Consider the following 24,663-nt stretch of genomic DNA (forward strand, 5'->3'; position numbering starts at 1 on the left):
ACCCAGAGATCTAAAATATACTATAGAAGACCTAATTATACATCACTGTTAAACACAGTCTTAAATAACACATTTCTATGCACATTTAAATTTTTATTTCATAATTGAACATATATTTCTGCATGGATAATACTTTTCATTTTGTCTCAGTTGTGTTTGAAATACGTACTTTTTTACTGTTCCATTTGTCCATTTCTCATACTTATAAATAATATAGAGAGGGAAAATTTCAATAGCAGTGTCAAATGATTTATAGCCAAAATTTGGCATTGGAGACCCTGTTTAGGGCTATAAACATATAATGTGTAAAAATCAGTGTAGAGGTCCAGAATCTCCTGAATTTACAGAGAGCTGCCAGCATAGGTATCTGCTCAGCCATTCCAGAATGGGCTTCAGGGACTGGTTTGCACCCCCACCCCTGATCTCGCCTTGTACATGAGCACCAGCTCAGTCTGGAGCACACCTCCAGTGGTGGAAGAGGGGCTCATTGCATGACGACCAGGCCATCTAATGCACTGTACCATTTCACCATAACTCCTAAAGAGGGGATTACCAGTATATGGTATTTTCCTAAACTGTAATTCGTTTTCATAATATTGATAGAGATGAGCCAGATTAGTTTGATTTTTCTCTATGACCCAATGCAGAGGTGATACTTGTTTATATTTAGTAGACATGGAAAATCTTGGCTAACAACCAGCAATACCTAGTAGAACACAGAAGTCGAGAATATGAATTGGCCATTAATCTGTAAAATCTTGGATCAGATCTGAATGGTATCCATGGACCCCACAATGGACTTCCAAGGGTTTGTGCAGCCCCAAAAGTTAGAAGGCACTTTTTAAATGTATGGGTGGTGGGGTGGAGGGGGCTTCCATAGGTTCCACGAGATTCCCAAAGAGAGTTCTGTGGCCCATAAAAAGCTAAAACCAGGACTGTCTTTTCAATTTTTAGGCAATATGGCTTTAAACCTAATAGTGTTCATACAAAGAAAAAATAGAAAATCTGTGAAGTTTTATGTTCTTCGTAAATTTACAGAGAAATATTTGTGAATACTAGCCTAACTCTAGTATGTATTTTTAGAAAAAATTATTGTTCAAACTACTACTTTAGTATTTCACTCTGTGGCTTAGAGTTTTTCAAAATGCTTTATTTAGGACCTCTGGAATGTAACACAAATTTGGTATCCTTTTTTCTGCTATTTCTAATTGCAGATACTAGAAATTTTTTAAAATTTACATAAAGTATGGAAATTTAACCACCCAAGGGCCATCAGAGAAGAAGTAAGAGAGCATTCCCCAAATATGCAAGTTGGTACAGAGTGCCTAAGATTCAGATTCGTAGCAGTTTTTGCTATAAAATCAAACAAAACTCATTGGATTTAGATTTATTTAATGAAAACCTTGTGAAAATTCTGTTTGGAGTAACAATGTATAATTTAATAAGTTAGTATATTTTTAATAATCATATTATGGCAAGATACCAAGGGGCTTTAAACTTCCTAAAAATAAAATGATAATTGAGACGTTTGCATAGTGAGTTCTTATGAATGGATGATGTGGGTTGCAATTAAATCTTCTTTAGTCACTCAGGAAGACTTATAGGATCTTTGTTTGGGAATACATATAGATTCCATAGAATCTTAAAGCTGTTAGAAGGGACTTTGAAGATTAGCTAGTTCGATTCCCTTCATATTGCAGGTGAACAAATATAGCCTCTATGGGCAGTTAATTTGAAATATTACATGCCCTTAGTGATACACCTTTAGCAAATATTTTCTAATTTAAGCTAGTTATGAACATATTCAATTAGCTTTAATAAGAAGGTTTCAGTGTAGTAAGAAAGATCTATATATGTACCCAAAAAGACAGAGAATCTGGTCAAAAAATACTTCTGGGCCTTAAGTAAAATTAATTAAGTAGCAAAGCACTATGAACTGTGAACCATTTTCTTTAAAAATTATGAATTGGATATTTAAATAATTAAGTAAATCTTACGTACTTTGAAATGATCCCATTTTCATCTTTAGGAAATGTTGTAAGAAAATTAAAACAAAATTGGATGTGTTCTCTTTGTGTTCTTTTGTGTCTTTGTACCGAGTTTCCATTTTTAGTGTAATACAAGGGTTACTTTGTATGAAAATGCTATTTTGAGTCAGTGGGATTGATCAAGATGGCAAGAGCCATAACTATGACAACTGGAGTTTAAGTAAAATTTAGAAGTGATTAGTTTCTTCCCAACAAATTGAGACTCTGAATATGCCCCAGTTGTATTTCCCAAGAGAATAGCTTACAAAGCAGTAGAGAATCCAGAGGGAAAGATTTGGGGAACATAAGCTAACATGCACAAACAGAATATTATGCTTAGACATCCTGCCATTTGCTTCTCATAAATTGAAGCCCATTTCCCTCCCTTCCTACCCCCAAATACCAGATGGGGACTACCTGTTAATTTCCAACAAATTCATTCCATGTCACTGTCTCATTTGATGCCTTGTAGAACTTGTTTGTAGTATTTGATATCCTTTGGGATTAAAAGAAAACCCCTTTTACTGAGAATCCCTCTTAAAATCATATTTGAATGTGGAGTTAATTCCATTTGACCTGAAAAAAAAGTTCAGCCTTTTGAGTTTTCCATACTTGTATAAAGAATGGCTGTGAAAATTTGGGCCATAAGTAGACAGGACATCAGAGTAGATGAAGTTGCACTTCTCAAAAAATAAAAATGTAAAGTAATAGAGAGCCAGCAGTTTGACAGATTGTTCAGTAAATGCTCATTTTATTGAAAATTATAAAAAGGTACTTAATGCTTCTGTGCCATTAATACAATACATAAAAAGGTTACTGTCAAGATTAGTGTTCCAGTGCTGAAAATTAACCGTAAGTCTTTATGTTTCACTCTACGTTGACTGAGAAGTTAAAGGTGTCTGTATATACATTTGACATGTGTTACATTTATTTCAGAAAACAATTTTGAGACTTTATGCCAAAGACATTAGCAGTGATGTGCTTTCATTTAAAACATGGACATAACAGATATATATTACAGAAAAGGTAGAACCATGAAAGTCCCCTTATGGATTTAAACCTGTGCGAGATTATTTCTCTAGCTGTCTCTCTGGAGTATTCCAATTCAAAACATACATTCCTTCCTACAGAAAAGGATATTCAGATTCCTTAGTTGAAATTAATTAGCATTCAGAAACCAGATAGCATGTTTTTGGGTATTCATGAGATCTCTGTTTGAAAAAAATGTTTTTAACTTGTAGAAATGTGTTGCAACACACAGATGGGAAGAAAAAGAAAAAAAAAATCTCTTTAGCAAGCACTGTGTGTAAAAGGAATATTACATTTTGCACGCTCCTGATTGCTCTGTGTAAACAGTTTTTGACATCTGTCTTTATAGTTTTCGAGGAGAGGAAGACTTTGTTAAAAGAATCATTTTTATACAGCAGTCACCATTTCAGTCTTGCTTTACCTGTATTATGAAAGCAGATGGTCTGCATGTCTTTTGAATATTTATAACTATCAAAAACAATCTCTTGCTATTCACCCTTAGGCTTATGAGATGTCAGGACTGTTCTGGTTGAAAAAAAATCATCCTGGGTGTTTACAGAAAGAGGATTACATTAAGCTGAAATGACTATACATTTTCCAGTTTAATATTTGTCCATCAGCTGTTTAATCGTATTTAGATAATTGTGTAAATAAGATGTTGTAGCCTTTGCCCTCTCTGCTGATGGAGCCTGAAAGCTTTAAACATGGGTGAACCACCATTTTGTGGATACTCTAGCTACCTCCTTCCACATCAGTTAAACCATCCGCAAGTCTTTACTAAGTTTTGATCACATTCCTGTTAAAAAAAAAAATAGTGCACAAAAAGCCAATATGGAGATCACATGAAATGCTACAGAGCTGCTGGCTTCCGGTACAGGCTGTTCAGTTTATTAGAGTGCATTGTAATATGCAAATATGGTACAGTACTCCACTTACCCTTTAAGGATGACATAGCTTTCTCCTTATTTCCCATGAGCATGCAGAGTGTTGAGGGTATTCTGGAAAACTTTTGGTATAGTGGGGGTTAACTGTTTTTTGACTGGAAGCTGAGCAATCAGAGATAACAGATTTTGCTGTGGTTGGTTGATTTGGCAGAAAAGCATGAACAGTTTTGGTTTAAATGATTGAATAACCTGATTAGCATTGTTTTGGGGTGGGTTTTTTTTTGTTTTTTTTTTTTGTTAAAGGCACAACAAAGCAATTTAAGGGTAATCAGATCACTGCCTCTCCTGAGCTGATGAACCTTTTTCTCAGAGGTCCTCACCTCTCTCAAAACCTTTTCACTGGGTGCTAAGATGACCAGCTAGAAAAATAAAACGATCTTCCTTCTGTTGCTGAATGTGTTATAAATAAGTACCTTAAATGTATGTTGTATGCTAGCAGAGATTTGAAAGAATATAATATTTTGAAAAATTACATAACTTCCACCAATTCCTTGTGGGTTTTTTTTCCTTTGTTTTTTTTTTTTGTTGTTGTTTTTCAAATTTGGAGACCTGTAGTATATTAGAGCAAAGGTTCAGAATGTTCTAACTGTATCTAAATCAGGCTTTAGAAAAATTCCACCCTTACCTTTTCACAATTAGAAAGGTTATAAATAATGTATTTGACTGAAAAGGAATTTCAGCCTGTAGCAGATGGTATAATTCTAGAGGACTGGGGTTTCTGTAAAGATGGCATTCTTTCAGATCGGAACTTCAGCAGACTCTCAGAAAGAGCTGAAGCTCTTCATAGGGAGTAGACATGTGCTTTATGGATCCTAGAAAAGCTTACAACTTGGCTTCTAAGATGAGAATATTGTGTCACATTGGGGTTATGAGACCCACAGCCAATTTCTGCCTACTTTGAAATTGTATTTCCTGACACTGGAAGCCAAGGCCTACTCATTGGTCGGTACACTGTATAGCAATTGAACTTGGGATTTAAATTAAGTCCTGTCAACCTGATTATTTTATTCCCTGAACACTGATGTTTTACCCAGACTGGCCACTGAATAGGAAAACTTGTGGGACTAGTCGTGCCTTTTTCAAAGTGTTTCAGAGAACTCGTATAAATAGACACCGAGAGAGAACTGGAGTAACACAGCCACTGAGTCTGCGACTTTCGATGTCAGTGTGGATGTACTTTGAAAAACCTGGAAAGGGATCTCTTGCAAATTAATGAAGGTTCTTCAAACTATGAAGTCTATCATGACAGCTAAAAGTGATACATTTAAAAGATTCATGTGACAATTTAAGTGCTATTACCTTTGACCTATAAGAGCAAAAAAAAGGGGTGGGGAGTTTCTGGTAGCCTGCAGTCATAGCTTATTTCAGTGAGCTTTTATTGATCAACTGATAGGCACCCAGCTCTGTATGTGATGAGTTCAGGATAGCAGGAGATAAGAGCCAAGGCTCACAGCCTGGTAGACAATAAACAGCATGATGACTACTTTAGTGGTTCAGTGTGTCCGGGGAAGTCAGGAAAGGCCTCCTAGAAGTGGGGATATCAGAAATGTATCCGGAAGGATGAGCGGCTATTGGCTAGAGATGAGAGAGGGCCTGGTTTGAACATCTAAGTCAGGGAAGAATGTAAATCCTCCTGATGTCAGCTGCCATTTGCAAGTCAGCTCCAGAAGATATACCACCCAATTGGAATATTGCAACAAATGGATATGTTCTTTTTCTTTGGTGTTTTTCTTGTGATCTCCTGATCCAACTTGTAACTTCATAATTTAATTAGTCTACTCTTCATTCTGCATAAGAAAATTGATTTGGCTTAAAATGTTTCATTTGAAAATTTTGTCAGATACTCTTCTGTTATCGAAAGCATACTCTTTCAACTGATCTGTAATGTGATCCTATAATAAAAGCCATTTAAGAGGAGGCAGAGGGCTTACATAGTAATTAGTATCTCTTAAGTCCATACTTGGTATATTCCAGGCTCTGTTAATTGCATCACATTCATTATTTTATTTATTGCCTTAGTGTAGATAGTACGTCTCTTCAAGTCATTTTTCTGGTGAATATTTTTATTGCCCAATGCTTGGCACATAGTAGGAGTTCAGTAGGTATATGTTGCATGAATGAGGGAAAATGCCTGAATGAGTGGATTCCCAGAACAGCGTCATGAGGTGAGTGCTGCTGGCATCCCCCTTTAGTGCAGGGAATTGTGATAGAGTGGTTAATTTGACCAAGGTCACACCTACTGGCGTGTGACACATCTTGGGCTTGAATGCAGATTTAGCTGATTCTCTTTCATCAAATGAACAATGTAATGTGTATTTAATATGCACCAGGCATTTGGGCTGAAAAATAATATGGAACCACAGACCTGCATGAACTCACAGCTTAGTGTGACCTTTTTAAACCAACGTCTCATTTTGACTGACTTAAGAATCCCAAGCCTCTCTCCTCAAAATGTAGTTCTTAGTCCACCTGCTCCTATACATCCCCATGCCCTAGGAAAATATTACCAACTTTGACTTTCTTTTATTTGTTATCAAAACAATAGGTATTTCTTTATGATTTTCCAAGTTTAATACACACCACTGATCTTTCAATTACCATGTATCCCAAAAGAGCCTGAAATTTGTCTTCTCTGCCTTAGAACTCAGTCTAGTTAGATGCCAAGCCTAAGCCCTCAGTAGGGATTTTTAACACAAGATAAAAGAAAAGCCTTGTACAGTGGCTATGTGAGCAATTTAGTTTTACAGATTACTGTATATTGTTCCAATAAAAACACAGGTGACCCCAAGTTACCCGAATTATGGAATATTTCTTAGCCCCCTAAAAGCTCAGAAAGATAACCAAAAAAGGTGCTTTGGCATGTGTCATAACCTGTGGCTCAGCCTTTTGATGTATGTCTTGCTAAGGCTAATATTTACATTAATCAGAGTTCCCTAAGCACATACAACTCACAGAGTAAAAAGCATCCAGAAAGTCACTTAAGGACAGAGCCTAATGATTTAGGGTTAAACAAGGGCAGGAGGAAGCTTCAGTGATCATGCACATAAGGATATTATTTTCTACATATGGATAATAACTATATAGCACTATTACATATGGGCTCTAGTTTTATTAAAACTATTTCAGATTTTTCCCCTGCACTCTATGTATTCTTCCTCTTAGCCTCCATATATTTTCTGCTATTTGTCTACTAAATCACATTAAATCAAAAATCTATCTACATATCTGTCTCCCTAATAGGTGGTACACTTCTCATAGGCCGAGGCTCTGTCTTACCTGCCTTTGTATCCCCTTACCAGCCAGGCACTTGGTAGGTGTGCAGCAAAGATTGTTTCATATATAGAACTATTGGCAAACTGAGGTAGACTGGATGTTTTTCAGAAATCTTAGCAAAATTTAAGCATTTCATCATTTCTGAAAATTAAGTTATAAACTACAGCTAAAACTTCCATGTACTGTTACATTAACATTTAATAAACTGTCAAGAGTGTCTTGAGATAAAGAGTAATAATTTTTTAAAAATTGGACCAAAGTGGAAGAACATCAGCTGTCATCCGTTTGCAGAATCACCATTATCCATCAGTAATCTCAGCAGCTTTATTAGTGTCTGACTTTATTGATCCATTATTACAATAGAGTAAGTGTGATTGAAGCTGACGGATTGTTAACTGATCAGGTAATCTTCTGGCTCTGGTTTTGGCAACCTTGCTAAGTATCTTTTTGTACTCTGTGCTGAGGGAGGCTCTTAGTAAAATTGCAAGCTACTGGAGTAATAGCAGAAAATTAGGAGCACATTAAGAATGTCTTTTTAGAGAAATAAAATGTGAAAATGACCATAAAGTAGAAAGTGTCAAAAAAAAGAAAGATACCGCAGTGCTTCTTAGGAAAGGTAAGCTGTGTTTTACATAAATAATGCAACTCTAGCCTAACCTGCACTGCAAGCTCTTCAAAGAGCCTCAAGATTTACATATTACAGGAATGTGTGCATCTCACAAAATTAACACTGATATTGGATGTCAGGAGAATCAATAATAACCAAAAGAGTTTTAAATTAGCAATAGCTCAAAGAAGATACTGATTTAAAAATACTTTTGTCCCCAAACTGGCTTCTCTGGTTGTTCACTGCTTCCCAAACAATGCTGCCTCTGTAAACTGTTTCACCACAGACCAACTGAAGTCTGAAATGCAAGAAAGTTCTCACGTGTCTACACATAGGAGTGGGAGAGCTCGGTACTGCAAAGTCTAGTTATTCCTGAGTCTCAACTGGAAATTAAGTTAGCCCCAACTGGAGAATATGGGTGTTATGGTTAAAAATAAATGAAGTAAGTCACTGAAATTACCAACACCAAGATTTGCCGGGGGAGGGGGAAACACTTTCCTTTGTTGAAAATGTGTTAAAAAGAAAAACTGATAATACACCAAGATCATTATCATTTTGTCCTCATTTTTTTATGTTAAACTGTTGACTCTGTTTTCAGAACTTTTGTTAAAAGGAGGATAAAGACAAGTGACAAAATAGGCCATTTTTTGTGTGTGGGATCCTTGAGAAATTTAGTAAGCATTTAAAGTACATTAAAATATTTTATGGTTAGTTTGAAATTCAGAACTCAAGCTTTACTATAGATGAAGCTGGAAGTACAATGAGAGTACAGAACTGTTTTTTCTTTTGATAGAGGATCTCTATATAGCTTCTTTTCTCCTTGAATGTGGTCATTCAGCCTTTGAACAGGTTGATGCAGTTAATGCACCTCCAGTTGAAATCCAAATAATAGGAGTTAAAGGTGCAAGTGGTATTTCTCAAACTTGAATGGATACTCAAATCCCTCAGGGATCTTGGTAAAATATAGGTGCTGACTGACTAGATCTGAGGTCGTGAAATTTCCAAGAAGCTTCCATGTTACTGGTCCCTCAGCCATACTTTGAGCAGCGAGAATGTGGAGCATAATCACTAAAAACCTCCAAGTAGTGTGTGTTTGTGAACTGCAGTCATGAAGTCATCATGTATTTGGATTTATTGGAATCAGTGAAAGTTTGTCAGTCTAGGAATAGATGCCATTGATGGAGGTTCTGTAAATACTGGAGCAAAACCTGTAGGTTTGATAGCTTTATGGCACTCTCAGTGGGTCATTGCTTTCTACTTAAGTAAGCATTTGATGATCTACTTTAATGAATTTTAAGAAGTTGAGGCTTTAGGCTAAAGTGTGAAACAAAAATGTATTTGTACTCAGTTGATTAAAAAAAAAGTTTCTTCAATTGAAATTATTTCTGTGTTCCATCTTGTGCCACTATGTGTTAAAAATATTTCCCCCCGTCTTCGTGCAGAGTATGATTTCTTCCATTGTGAACAGCACTTACTATGCAAATGTCTCAGCAGCAAAATGTCAAGAATTTGGAAGGTGGTACAAACATTTCAAGAAGACAAAAGATATGATGGGTAAGCAAAAAACCGTTGCAGCGGTGGCTATATACCATTATGTGTCATTTGGGGGTTTATCAAAGTCACATCTAAAGCCAGGTCTTGTGATTGCCCAATTAGAGATCAATTTAGAATCTTTCTTTGAGGGTGGGGAGTGGGTATGAGTATAATGAGATAATTAAATTCAATAAATGTTTGTGTTTAAATCAGCCAAACTGACTTGGTTGTCAGACATGCAGGAAATCGAGGCGTGAGGAGGGGAGCTGTCATTTTTTAACATCTCAGTGAAGACCTAACCAGGCCTTGAATAACTAACATTAACCGTGATTTCTCTCAGAGATAAATCATGCTTTTATGTTTTTTGGTGTTGAGAGAAAGTGCCTATTTTTATACCCAATTTTTAAGGAGATTAAATTGTGTTTGTTTACACAGTTGAGACCAAGTGATTTTTATAGCTCTAATCCCCAGTCCCTCTAGGCAGGCATTCTGGTAAGCATACTGTTTACCTTCCATATCGTAAGTCATTGCATCATTGGTAAACTTTCAATTCCCATATAGCATCCTGTCTTAACATGCAACTTTAGGTCAGTATCTGTTACGCAGGAAATACATTAAATTTGTCTGCAGTGTAGAGTGGCAGATAAAAGTTGTGTGTGCTACCTACGTATTTAGATTATGACATTTTCTCCCTATTGAGTTTGTTAGTGTGCATAAAAGCAAACACTGTGATTATGGTTAATGTTTAATTTCTATTAATGTTTTCCGTCACATACTTTTACCTTCCAAATAATATATTTTAAAATAATATAGGAATAGGATGTTTAAAATGCATAGCATTATGACCTGTTTTAAATCTATTTCTGTTTACTTTCATTACATTCATTTAATAACAGCAGCAATAATAACATTTCCTAAAGAGTGTAAGAGACAGGAGAACCTGAATTTTGAGCATATTTTAGCTTTTAATATTTGAAGCAAAACCATCCATCTACCAAAACAGATTCTTTGCCTTTTATAGCTTAGAGCTGTAATGAAGACAATGCATCATTTTTGGAATAATTGCTTGAATTACTATTCCCTGTGAATGGCCCACTTGGGCTGATATCCCTGGTAGAAATGGAAGGTTTCTTTCCCAATTCTTAGTTATATTTTGCATATATCACTGATTATAGCAATATGTGAGTTCCTCTAAATATAAAATCTGAATATTTAATAAAAAGTGAAATGATGATTAAAATAAAGCCAGAGTCTATACATGGGAAGTATGGTGTGCCGTTTGGAAAGACTCATCTATTTACATACAGCGCCATGCTCGGCCTTTCCAGTCAAGAGCATCAAACCAGGCTTTTCCTTACAACGGCAACGTGTTTGACACCCTTGCAGCTGACTCTCAGCCAATGCGCATTAGGGATCTAGCCAAGGGAGGTGCATTCGTCCTGGGTAGGTGGTTATAAATTGTAAAATTGTGACAGTATTACCAATGTACCAGAACGATTCCTGCCCCTTCCTTGAAAGATTGTCTTTAGCATCTGGTGATAGCCACAGGTTCTTTAAGAAACACTCAGTCCTAGCAACACTGGGCATACTGGCTTGCAGTACAATAAATCATTTACTTGATAACAAGAAATATTTGCAGATATATCTACCACCCATGGTAATTAGAATTAAGTGAAACAAGCCATGTAAGATACTCAGCACAGTGTTCAGTATGCACTGAGTTGTTGTTATCATTATCACCACTGTCATTATTTATTGCACTGATTCTTTATATTCATGGCTAGGTTAAAATTGAATGTAGATAATAACATTGATGCCCTCTTTTTTCTTTCAAACGTTTTGTCTACAGTAATAGTAGTTAATATATGTCATGAGAAAATACTTGTATATTTTTTTCTTTAGTTGCAGATGATATTTCTTAGCTCACTCTTTTTTGGTTGCCTTTAAGCAAATGGTACTTTCTAGAAGCTATTTTAAAATGAATAAACCTTCTTGGGGTAGTAAGTGAAAGTGAGTAATAGTTTGACCCCAAAATTTGTTACGTAGAATTTTAAAATAATTGATTTTATGCCTTAAATGTAAACCACATTATAAAATTGGATCAGAAGTGTTGTTCCACTTTCCAGGTTTGTGGAATTGTGCAGAACAGTATAGTAGAAACACAACTAGTTGAGTTCCATATTGAAAAGCTCTCAGTTCAATAGGATCTCCCATATGTCCTGTGCCACTGTCTCTATTTAGGAAATGACCAGAGATCCTTGTCAATTAAACTAATGCATTATTGTTGGTGTAACATGATTTTACTTTTTTGTCTACTTTAGTCGAAATGGATAGTCTTTCTGAGCTATCCCAGCAAAGTGCCAATCATGTCAACTTTGGCCAGCAGCCGGTCCCAGGGAACACGGCCGAGCAGCCCCCATCCCCCGCACAGCTCTCCCATGGCAGCCAGCCCTCTGTCCGGACCCCTCTTCCGAACCTGCACCCTGGGCTTGTGTCAACGCCCATCAGTCCTCAACTGGTCAACCAGCAGTTGGTGATGGCTCAGCTGCTGAACCAGCAGTATGCAGTGAATAGACTTTTAGCCCAGCAGTCCTTAAACCAACAATACTTGAACCACCCTCCCCCTGTCAGTAGATCTATAAATAAGCCTTTGGAGCAACAGGTTTCAACCAACACGGAGGTGTCTTCCGAAATCTACCAGTGGGTACGTGATGAACTGAAACGAGCAGGAATCTCCCAGGCAGTGTTTGCACGTGTGGCTTTTAACAGAACTCAGGTCAGTTTTGTTCTCTTGTAAATGGTTCCTTTCTCTCTCTCATTCTTTCTTCTTTCTTTAGCCCTGTCTTCATTAATGTTTTTTTCTTTCATTCAGTAATAATATTTTATCCTTCTCTTCATGTGATCATACTGTCTGCTCCTTGGTGGTGCCAAGTTTCATGACTTGGTCAAGTCTGTTGGTAGGACTCCAGGCTCCCAGTCCACTGTTTATCTCATGTTACTACCACCTGTATCCAACATGGGTATATAAATGCGTCCTATTGAAATTCCTCTACTACTGTTTTTTTTCTAAGACATTGTGAGACTCAGTAGCAATTTCTGCCTGTTTGTGCAGCCATTTAGGTGTGTGTGTGTGTTTATATAAAGACACATAATTATTAACTTTATGTGTTTCTTAGCTTTTCATATTGTTGTTCGTCCATACTTCATTCTTTAGACCAGAGATCAGCAAACCTTTAAAAAGATAGTAAATATGTCAGGCTTTGAGGGCCATAAGACCTCTGTGACTTTGTGGAGTGTTAAGCAGCCACAGACAGTAAATAAATGTGTGTGGATGTTGTCGTGGTTTATTAAAACTACCAAACAGGCCTTGGGGTAGGTTTAGCCTGCAGGCCTTAGTTTATAGACATCTCACTGATAGTTGTATGTACCCCTTGGATTCACACCTTTGTTGTCCTGGGCCAATTCCTGTGAAGATATCATCAGTAAGGAATGTGGTTAGAAAGGGTGATAGAGGATATGAGAAGGCCTAAAATGTAGATCCTTGAAAAGTCATGAAGGAATTGATTCTATTAAATTGAATGAGATTCTTTTTTAAAGATTTTTTTGGAAACTAGTACGATTATACGTAGTATTTATTTTTTGCCAAACCCCTCCCCCAGCAAATACCAAAAGAATATGTAACTTTGATTAGCAAGAGGACATTATGTCCCTTCAACTTTGTTTTATCACTGTTACTTATGTTGAAGTTTTGGGAGGACCTTACACTTACCTTTCATATTTAGGTTATTTTATTTATTACATGATTATAAGAATAAAATTCTGGTACAGAAATAATCTAATATTTCTTGTTGGCAGGATTTCCATACCTAGGAGAATCCCAGCTGTGACTTATTTTTGTCTTGCCTTAACTGGATTGACAAAGCCTTAAACTTAGTGTTCGTTTTCAGTTTCTCTTTCTGTTTTTTTCACATCATTTTTCTGTTTTTAAAAGGAAGGTTGCAGAAAGTTATGTCTGAAGTTAAAATCGTATGGTTTTACCTACTATTATATTTTTACAACTTAAAAAATGTTATTAGGTAGTAAATTTAATATGACATATTCAGTTGGGAAGTAATTATTTTAAAAATAAGAATGAATGAATGAATGAGGCAAAAGTCAACTTTAGATACTCCTGTTTCTGGTGGCATTCTTTATTTTTATAAACATAAGTAACTGCTAGTAGTTCTCAGAGAGTACTGGGCAAAAGATAGACAAGTCTCTGCAGAAAAGGCAATGATTGTTGAATTAAAGGCCCACAGAGGCAATACTGACAGACAAAAATGACATGAAGATTTTCTAATAAGTGTTTTAAAAATTGAGCAAATTGTTACTTCTTAAAGCACTAAAGAAAGTGTATTTATATAGTGAAGAATGACGAGACAGTCCAGCTGAGGATTATAGGGTGATGTCAGTACCCATCGGTACAGTTTTCTTCTCTTGGATTATGATATCACACCATTACTCTGTAGAGTTGATTATTTGTTCTGTCTTTGGCTCCTACATTGACAGATTTCATGGTTATCTGTCGGATATGTAACTGCAAAAAAGGCAGAATTCTCTCTTTATACCATATTAATCTCTTTGAAAAGATAGTTATCTCTTATGGTTAATATCAAAAATGGTGACTTCATTTTCTGAGGGTGAGAGCAGAATGAAAACCTGGTACATCTTGATACCAGTCTCTCTATTATTAATAGCCAATTCAGAAAAACTCATTACCCCAAAATTATTTGGAGCCCTGGGTGATAGAGGAATTCAGTTTTAAACCTCTATGTTGGTAATGGGTACTCCTCAGTGAAAGGCAATGTTGGGACATATTTGAAACTGTTTGATTTATAGATAAGAGTAGTTTTCTATGTATATTTAACTTTTGGGGTACTAGCTTTTGAACATGCAAGCATGTATGTATTTTTGGTGGTCATACTTAAAAACTGCACACGCACACAGCTGCATTTATTCTAATGATTATACATTCATATGAATGCATGTGTGTTTATTTCAAAGTGTATGCATTTCAATAAAAGCAGGTGCAGAGTGAGAGTATAGTGTGAGTGTGGAGTACGAAAATACACATGCTAATGCATATGTATAGACAAGCTCTGCAGAGTTAAATCGCACATCACACATTTGTGTGCACTTACTACAATGTGCATTTTCAACTCCAAGTTTAAAAAAATTAATGTAAAATATGTACATATAAATGCAAAGTTATATGATCAGATAAAGACATTGGTACCCAATAAATGAACAGTATGTTAAAACATTTTAATATAATAGCTAATGCTGTTGTGAGTTGAGAATATCTTAGTCATTGATAGCTCTGTATAACTTTAAAATCCTGGATCTCATGTTTTAACTCTTAATTAGAGAATTTTCTCATCATCTTAATTGGTTCTCCTAAATTAAAACATACCCCTTTCTTAAGGCTTTCACGCATGACTACTTAAAACAAAGTCTACTTTTTCTGAAAATTTATGTTGAAATTTATATAATTACTTGTTTTAAAGACTTCTTCCCCTTCTGAATTGATGGGCATATGTTCTTTAATTGCTACTGAAGATACCAGCTTTTAGCATATGTCATTCATTCAGTTATGCCTACTTGATGTCTTTTTAATGGAAACCTATGGCTAAAAATAATTGCTAAAGCCTCTAGACTTACACTTTTCAATTCACTTCTCTGTATTATTGCTATTTAAAGGTTGTGATAGAAGAATATATATTCTTTAGTGCCTTTTTTTTCTTTAAATAAAATCCAGAGTTTAACTCTGAGCCTATTCTGTGGCTTTTTTTCCTTTTTTCTCCCCCCTCCTTGTGTCTTTGGCATACTTTATTTTCCAGTAAAATGTAGAATGAAGATGGATTATTCAAAACTGATAACAGTAATGGACCATCATGTAATGTTTTATTGAATTTGAGTTCTGTAAATTATGTGGTGGAGAGAAATTTGCCTGCTTAAGTATAACAGAAATTGCTACTGTGTTCCTATAATTCTTCACAGTATAATTTAAGAAAAGTCCACTATCCATATCACTATTGAATAAAAGGTAGAAAGGTGCTATTACCCCAACGTGACAGCTCTCCTTTAGCCTCCCAGGCAACAGAGATAAATGCGCCTGCTTATAACTTACTTGGCATGATTCCAAGGTAGTAGGTGGAGTTTGAAAAAATAGTCTTTCACCTGGACATGTGATTAAAAATTCACCAAGTAACAGAGGCAGGTAGTCTTGAAGAATATTCTACATACTTTATTTTTAGGAGGGAGGTTTCATCAAATTGTATTTTCCTTCTGAAGGCTTTGAAGTTCCATGAAGCTGATAAAATCTATTTGAATCAGTGATTATGTTCAAAGAGGAGACAAACGGCAGGCCAGACAGGCTTTTTGTTCAGATTGGCAGTCTCCTCTGCTTATCTGCTGTTTTAAAGAATTCATAATTAACTTTGGGAAGTACTGATAATATTTATTGAAGGTTTTTTTCTTTCTTTTACAATTACTAATGAATTTTACTTGTAATAACTCGTAAACTCTTTTTGGAATGTAAAAAAGGCTTAGGAATTCATCAGCAAGTTCACTCTTTAATTGAAAAAATTAGGATTCTCACTTAACCATGATGTAATAACAATACAGAATAATTTTATGTTTTCATATATACAGCACATACCAGATTATTTGAAGATGTGAAGTCCCAGTGAAAAGCAGCTTCTCATTTCCAATAAAATTAATATTCATGAGATACTGGTAACTTGCTACCTAACATACAAATTCTCAAGTTTTTTTCAGATTCCAGAATGACTAGTGATTTAATTTTATTTAGCAGATTTATTGAGCACCTTTGGTACACAATATTGGGGATAAGTTTTAGTCCTGTATTTTCTGAGATAGCAGTTAAAGTATGTGATGAACTTGATGTGTTAGTTATTAGCACAAGAAAAAATTCTTGACAAGAGAGCCCTCTTACTATCCAATATGGGTGATTACTACAAATGACCTTGACCTGACTTGTCAAGTCTGAATAGTAAACGAACCATGTACATTGAATCCATAAATGCAGCTACTCAGGTAACACCAACCTGAATGCAGGACCAAAACATTCATTCCCATATCCAAATCCTAATAGCAGTCATTTTGTATCCAGAATTACTGTCAAGTGCCTTTTTTCTTTTTTTTTTTGGTAATTAACACATTCTAATCAAAACACTTTCTAACAATATTTTCAAGCATTTCCACCAGGGGGCACTCCCCTCATTGAAAGCCTGGGCCAAAAAAAAAAAACCACCCTGAAGGTTTGTAAAAATACCTGAGACTGTCTACACTCGCTGCTTTAGAGCTCCTGGAGTGTTCCAGGGTTTGAACTGTGGCTTTAGAGCTTCATATTCCAGGCAGAAAAACTGCCCTTGCTCCGATAGAATAATTAAATGGAAAGAAAATGCTTTGGCCCTAAAACTCTATATGCTCCAATGGGAAGTCATGCCAACATCAAAATATGGGTAGAGAAATTCTATGTCTTCTACTCTAAGTCATACAGAAATGACTTAGTCTTGTGTTAGCAAGACTTGATAGAGAATATTATTGTATATATTTTCATGTGTTTGCTTTTGTCACCATAGTTCTCCGGTGTATCAGGAAGTATTTTCAACAGATGATATATTTTGTTATTTAAGATTTATAAATACCTAATTTTGAAATTTCCAACATATAGTAACATCCTAAATAATTGTATGATCTCTTTTACCTAATCCATTTTTTAAATTACTGAATGGTTAATATAGATAAACACCTTACAAAGTGCATGAATTTGTTGAAGGTTCACCCTGAGTAAATTTATATTACCATTAGAATTTACCCATGGGTAGCATACCTTGTTCTTAAGTTTGTATGACCCATTCACAATTTTTTTCCTGCTCTGAATATACATAGTTAACCTATTTAGTAATTATCTAATACCTAAGCAATAGGCATTGTGCTTGAATAAAAAAATGAATATTAGATTATTAAACTCAAGGAATTTATAACATGGTATTTATGTGTACAGTATGTTTTTGTCTGTTTCTGTATAGTTCTTGTATATTGCTTTGCCAACACATCTTTTAATATATAACATTTGGTGGGGAAGAGTGGAGAGCAAGGACTATTTTTTTACACTTATTTTCAGACTTTTTTTGAGACCTGTATTTTTGGGTTTCAATGTGACACATCAAAAACACAGTCAATCTAATTAGTTGGCCTTGTGCAAATTAAATAGCTGGATGATTGACTGCCTGTTTGACTGAATTTTTGTTAAATTGACTGAATGTTTTGCTCTTGTATAAACACAGTTGCAACATTACTTGTCATTATTATGAATGTGAGGACATGTACCCTTCATTCACATTTCTTGTGGTGGAGCTGAAAGTTTGGGTCCAGTTTCCAGGCTTCAGTTGCATAAACCAAGTGAGAGACTAAAATTTAGTATTAAGCCCCCTGGGCCTATTAGATTCTTCAGGAGTAGCAGGCTATATAAATCACTTTTAAAGTGGACAGTGCTTTTATACTGTCTGCATCCAAGTGTTATGTGTTGGCAATATGGTACGTTATCCCTGAGGAACTGGGAACAAATGAGGTCAGCACTTTAGGAAAACATGAAAAAACCCATATGTTACCATCTTGGGGCTGGATTGTTCTGATATGACCCTCTACCCTCCCCTACCCCAAATGTATGTTTTCACTGTTTCTGTAGGCTTATTGGGAAATGAAATTGGCAAATTATATAGAGATCTATTCTGAGCTATATTGTGATAAGCTGATATTCTGGCTAAATGTGGAAAGCAAACACAGGCCATGGTATTATTTCATGTATGAAATTAAAGAAGTAAGGAAGTAAGGGCTGCTCAGCTCTTACTTAAATGGACAGAAAATTTTCTAATCCTTCTATTTCATATATAATCCCTTAAAATTGGGGGAAACCACCCATTTGTGAAAATTTTTTTCCAAAAATAAAAAAAAAAATTGACAATTAATGCTGTTATTTGGGGAGAAAGACACCTTATAGGAGTTTACTAATTTTTGTACATTTCTGGGACAAATTTTTTTCATCCCTCAAGAAATTTGTTAATTACAGATTTTATTCTGGGTTTTTTTTTTTTTTTGCATGCTATAATGGATTTTTCCATTATGGAAAAAGGGTTATGTATTTGGAATTAATGGTTTCTGAAATTCAGTATTTCAACCTGTTCCCTAGAGGTATAGTATAGCAAGATAGCATTTAGAGTCATATGGTTTAGTCACTATGGTTCCCTTAAATGGTAAATAGAATCATTTGTTGCTGACTCTTAATTTGAAATTTAAAGAAAAACTTACAATATTGCCTGTGAAAACATAACATAAATCTTGGGTGATTCTTTGGTAGTATTATTTTTTTCTAATATGTTACAATTCATTTTCTGGTATTTTATTTGAAAGTCCTACTTCTCTAGAAATGGCTTTGTATCTTTATGTATTGGGCTATTGGCGTTCCATGCCTTTGTCTAGGCAACATGAGGACTATGCAGTTCAGTGCTGTTTTATTTGGAGCATTTCATTTATTCTTAACTTCCCTTGATCTTCTCTCTGTGAAAGATTTCATGGCATGTTAAGCTACTCAAAGGAAGGAGACCAATTAGGCAGTTTCAGTTTATGTTATATGTAAAACAGATGCTTAATAAAATTAAGAATATAATTGAGGCTCTCTTCTCTACCACTTCAATTGTAACTAATATATTCCTATGTAGAATTAATGCTTCTGACCATTTTCTAAACAGAGTAGAGAAGAAAAGGGAAGGGTCAGCACTGGATGGGCAGAGCATGGAGCAAGCTCACCCTGTGCTTTTATTCCATGCAGGGCTTGCTTTCAGAAATCCTCCGGAAGGAAGAGGACCCCAAGACTGCATCCCAGTCTTTGCTGGTAAACCTTCGGGCTATGCAGAATTTCTTGCAGTTACCAGAAGCTGAAAGAGATCGAATTTACCAGGATGAAAGGGAAAGGAGCTTGAATGCTGCCTCGGCTATGGGTCCTGCCCCACTGATAAGCACACCGCCCAGCCGCCCTCCCCAGGTGAAGCCTCCTTTCCTCCTTGCTCTTCTGCCTTTTGCTAGTTTTTATGTCTGAGGAAGAATCTCAACAAGACATTGGAAAGATAGATGGATATTGTTTTTTAAAATATAATAATTCATAGAGTTGCTTGAGGAGGATTTAGTCCCAAATCACTAATTCTGATATAAAAACAGTAAGCTACTAATTAGGCAGAGAAAATTGCTTTGTGTTGCTTCATTTTTGGGGTTCTTTGAAGGCAAAAAGTAGTTTTTAAATAGGATATTAATCTCTACTACTTTTATCGAGTGAAGTATTTTAAACTCATTAGGAAAACAGTAATAAAATCAGTTTTAGCCCTATAAGTTTTAGAACTGCCATTTCAGTGGTAAATAAAAATAAATAAATAAATCCATTTGTATTTATGCTTTCCAATATGAACTGCAGCTGGTACTAATTACACATTATCTCGTTTGTAATCTCTCATGGTTAAGTTTAATATAATCCTTGAAGGCAGCTTTAAATGAGGCCGATAAGGAATTCCATCCATATTTGCAGAAATGGGAACATTTTCTATTTTTCAAATATTTGCAATTCTTAGGAAGGATGAAAGTCACCTTAAGGTAACTTGGTGTGGTGCATCTCTATTGTTACTTTTTTAAAATCAAGTTTAAAAGGTATAGCCTTTGTAATTTCTATGAGAATTTAGGAAGCTGATATGCAGTACAAGCTATTAGATAAAAGTTTGATAGTGGATTAGACTTAAAATCCACTAGCACATATGTTTCTTACACATTTAATTTGTGGCATGCAGAACTCTTAAAAACCAGTCAAATTAAAAAAAAATAAGGCCAGCTGGATAAAAAGTGAATATGAAATACAAACTTAATGTATTATGCAATGTAATGTCATAATGAAATTGTATCTTTATGTGAATTTCTTTTTATCAGTGGTAAAAAAACACACATCTCCAAGTATAGAAATACAGAAAAAGCTCATTCAACCCTAGAAATGAAACTTCCACAGATACTTCATAAACAAGGAACAGACATAATATTCAGTTACTTGTTGAGGGTCTTAAACTGCATACTGTAATGTTCTGAAGTGATTTTTCTTTTTAGGAATGTCCAAAAGTCCATTTTCTCCAATTCTTTTTTATGAAAATTGATTTGGTCCTGATGTCTATAGGAGTAAACTATAAGGAAGTCTTTGTTGTAACGGTGAATAAGAAAGTCATGTTTCTCTAGCACCTAAGAATGGCATCTATATACATACATAAATACATATTCACCTGCCAGTTACTGAATTTGATCTATAAAGCTTTCTATAAAATACTTCTTAAAAAGAATGAGGCACTCTTTATACACAAATATGACTTTTATAAAAGTAATTAAACAAAAACTACTGTCCTTTGGGCTCAGTTTAAACACATACCATCACTAGCCAACTTTCCTTCTATAGTTCTCCTTGGAAGGCCTCTAGGCAGAGAGTTATTTTACTTATCACTTAATCTTCAATACTAACAAAAAATGGCTTACTTAAAACCAGTATGAACTTTAGCACTGAGCTGTTGCTTTCTTCTTTTTTTTAATCTGTCCGAATATTTGACTTAGTGGTTCTTTGATACAGCTTTTGTTTTCTAATTTTTCTGGGATTTGACTGCCCTTATTTGTCTTCCAAATGTGATTCTGCTATCCATATTCATCATTTTTTCTTTAACCCAAGTTATATTAAGTTTTAACTAATTTATCTTTTCATGTACTATTAAGATATTCTTGGGTAACTTTTCTATATATATATATGTCTAAAGACTATATCTATTGATAAGTTGGGATACAAAATAGTTTATTTTGGCCTGAATTATTGATTAACTGGTTGAGCCACCCTTATAAACAAATACCTGTATTTTTTTATTCTCAAGGAGGTTTCAGACCCAGTCTTTAGCTGGGATGTTCAACCAATGTTGAGCATATAAAGTATTGTATATACTATCGATTCTCTGTAAAACTCTTTCAAAGTAAGGTTTCTGTTTAATGAGGTATTATTACCCTCTAACCAAATTTTGAAATGATTACTTGATAAGTGTGTATAATTTTACTTCACTGCTATATTAATCTTTAAGACATTTGCCTCACTGAGAATCCCTTTGCATTACTTAATATTATAATAAAGCTCACAACCAGTTTGTTCACCTTTTACCCTTTAACAGTGAATTAAATTTTATGAAATCTTAAATATATTAAAAGGTATTATCAATGTAAAATGAGTACCTAAGGTTTGGAAAAATATGTTCTAGCAGTTGAATTAGTACCATTTTGCAGCAGTTGACCAGTTACATTGAATACTTGAACTGGAACCAATACCCCATACTAAGGTTTTAATATGCTGTTACAAATAACTAAAATGGATAGGAAAACAAGGATGAAACCACAGATACAGAAACCAATTGTGGTTTTGTCTTTTTAATTTTATGTTTCGACAGAGGGGAGTCTTTGTGAAATGAGTATGCATTTCTTTCCCCCCAAATAAAGAGAAACATGTTTTGAGACAAGTCTTTGGCTTGGGTTGGATCTGGACTCCGACACCTTTCTAAAGCCTGTGGCTCACTTTCAGGCCTGAGAGACTGGATTCTCTTCCGGCTTCTTTCCTGAAGAGTTTAGGTCATTTGGAAGATGATTGGAAGACCCCAGGTCATATCACCCTGAGGAACTAAACCATCGGATTCTGAGGGACTCAGGTTCTAAGTCGTCTTCTGCAAGGGACTTCCCTGGCTTTGGAATATCCCCCCTGGGAAAACCTTGGCCAGTCTCAGGAAGCACCCAAGCTCTTGACTGGTGCTGACTTGATGCTGTGCCTGTTTCCTTGTGGTTCAGTAGGGCGGCCTAGCAGTGAGCTTCGTCTTCTGGCTGGGGCAGTAGGCTCTGGGCCAGATCTCTTTGCTGAGCATATTTTCATAACTTTCATGCTCCAATTAAACAAAAAAGAATACCTTGCACTTGATAACGGTTCACAGTTTTCTAAACACCTTTATGTACATTAATTCATTGAATCCTCCTACCAACCTTTTGGTAGGAGAAAAATGAGACAAGCAAGCTTAAGGTTTAGTCAAAGGTTTCATGTTCTCTATTAAGTTTTGCTCTTTTTCCTTACCCCAAGCCACCTCCTCAAAACACAAATGAGAAAGTGAAAGTTGGAGTGCTTTCTGTGCACCATAGAGGATGGGAAGTTTTATTGCTAGATTAGAAAGTGGAACACATAGGAGAACATTCCCCTGTAGAATACATTAAATGCTTGACAGATCTGCTTGGGAAGACTTTGGACAATTGGACATTTCTGAGATCGTGGAGGAAATGTCTCCTTCCAAGTTTTTGTCACATGAAATATCTGGGAGAAGCCAATCCCTTCAAAGCTCTTTGGTCTTAAAGGTTTCTTTTCTGACTATGCTTAGCAGATTTTCCAGGTGAATTTATAAGGAGAATTTTATTAATAATTGATTACTATTTTTTGGGAATTATTCCACAGGACAGATCAGTTTTAGGTTGATGATTTCTATTTAGGTATGTGCTTATTCTGGTTTTATTTGTATGTTTTAATATGTGTGACTTCTGGAATTAAAATAACAATTTTTGTTTTCATGAGGACTGTCAGAAAGCCTATTAATTACAAAGTTATAACTTTTACATGAATTATGTAATTTTTTCCTGTATTCTTTTCTCTCTGTGCTATTCTTTAGTTTCTTCTAAAGTAAGATGTGATATTTTGTAACAATGCTTTAGAAAATATGCAAAGTTCATATCAACAAAATATAATTAATATGATAATTGCACCTTTCTGTCTCTTTATAACAAATTCTTCTATAATATAATGAAACATAGGTTCATTTATAGGCAGGAACTTAACACTTGATAAAAGTTTTATTTAAGCTCTTATATGCTTGTAAAATGCTTCCCATTAGTAGTCATCTTTTAACATCTAGAAGACTTTTTAAAGTCTGGAGTTGGAAAACTTGTCCCTACAAAAGGAAGCAAACTGTAAAAAAGATGAAACTATAATACTCAAGACAGTGTTAATATGTAAAAATTTGAAAATGGAGACTATTTTCCATCACCAATAAGAATGCCTCAAAATAGCACATTTCTTACATACCATTACTAAGAAAACATTTACAGTTTGCATACCTTGAAAAATAAGTATAGGTTAGATTTGTAAAATTAATGATAAAGCCATTTGCTACTAAAATTTAGACATGAATGAGCTAGATTTAGCAAAGAGCCATCAAAAACAGATTCAGCATATTTTAAAAAACAAGAATTTTTCCAAATAAAGAAGTCCTATATAACATCATGAATCAATGTAGTACAGTGGTTTCTAAGATAGCATTAGCATTAGACAGACTCAAGTTCAGATCTCAGCTTTGCCCCATGGATAAATTTTTACTTAACCTCTTTCTTTTAAGAGAGTTTTCTTAATCTTAAAATGGTGTGATCATAGTACCTACTCAGGATTGGCATGCAGGGGTGGAGTTAATGTACATTTACATGATGCCAGCACATAAACAACTAATAAATGCCAGCCTTTACTATAGTTATTAAACCTACACGAAACTTCAATTGTGTGTGTGTGCTGTGTGCTTACAGCCAATTCCTCCTGCATCAACAAATTACACATTCACCACTCAGGACCACAGCAGAGTTCATTTTGTGCAGTTTGTAGGTAGAATGTATACAGTATGTGGAGTTCATTTTGTAGTATGGTTTGTTGCATTCAGCAATCTGTGAAGAGGCAAGGTGGAATTTACATGGAGAATTTGTATCTGCTGCACAAGTTCAGTGCAATAAAAAGCAGACCCGAATGCTGCACCTATCCCCATGTGGGAGAGTAAATAGTAGAAGCTCCAATTCTTAACTACTTCCCTGGCACCGCTGTAATGATGGAGGTAGTACACTCTACCTTGATGAAAGCTATTCGGAAAGCAATGGCATTTACTTTACCTCCTGTGCTATTTGTGGGAAAAAGCTAAAGAGTAGTTTGTTTTGCCTGGAATGAACTACTTTACGAATTTTAATGTGTGATATAATATTAAAAACTAAACCAGGATTAAGGAAGATTTTTTTTGTACTAAGCTAAAACAGTACTTTGTAGAGTGAGGTATAAAAGATTTTTGTT

The 24,663-nt window shown here is 35.2% G+C and overlaps 1 protein-coding gene across 5 annotated transcripts in view; it reads left to right on the plus strand.

Moving 5' to 3' along the window:
- The window catches only part of SATB1 (SATB homeobox 1), a 93,512-nt gene that overhangs the window by 37,559 nt on the left and 31,290 nt on the right, over positions 1 to 24,663 (plus strand). For all 5 annotated transcript variants that reach the window (XM_036901040.2, XM_036901039.2, XM_036901037.2 and 2 more), the window contains exons 6-8: positions 9,323 to 9,434; positions 11,735 to 12,189; positions 19,309 to 19,521. In XM_036901040.2, the coding sequence (XP_036756935.1) occupies positions 9,323 to 9,434; positions 11,735 to 12,189; positions 19,309 to 19,521 (780 nt within the window). The remainder of the gene's footprint in view (positions 1 to 9,322; positions 9,435 to 11,734; positions 12,190 to 19,308; positions 19,522 to 24,663) is intronic.

This window comes from Manis pentadactyla, chromosome 14 (genome assembly GCF_030020395.1).
Source record: "Manis pentadactyla isolate mManPen7 chromosome 14, mManPen7.hap1, whole genome shotgun sequence".
In the NCBI taxonomy this organism is placed as follows: domain Eukaryota; kingdom Metazoa; phylum Chordata; class Mammalia; order Pholidota; family Manidae; genus Manis; species Manis pentadactyla.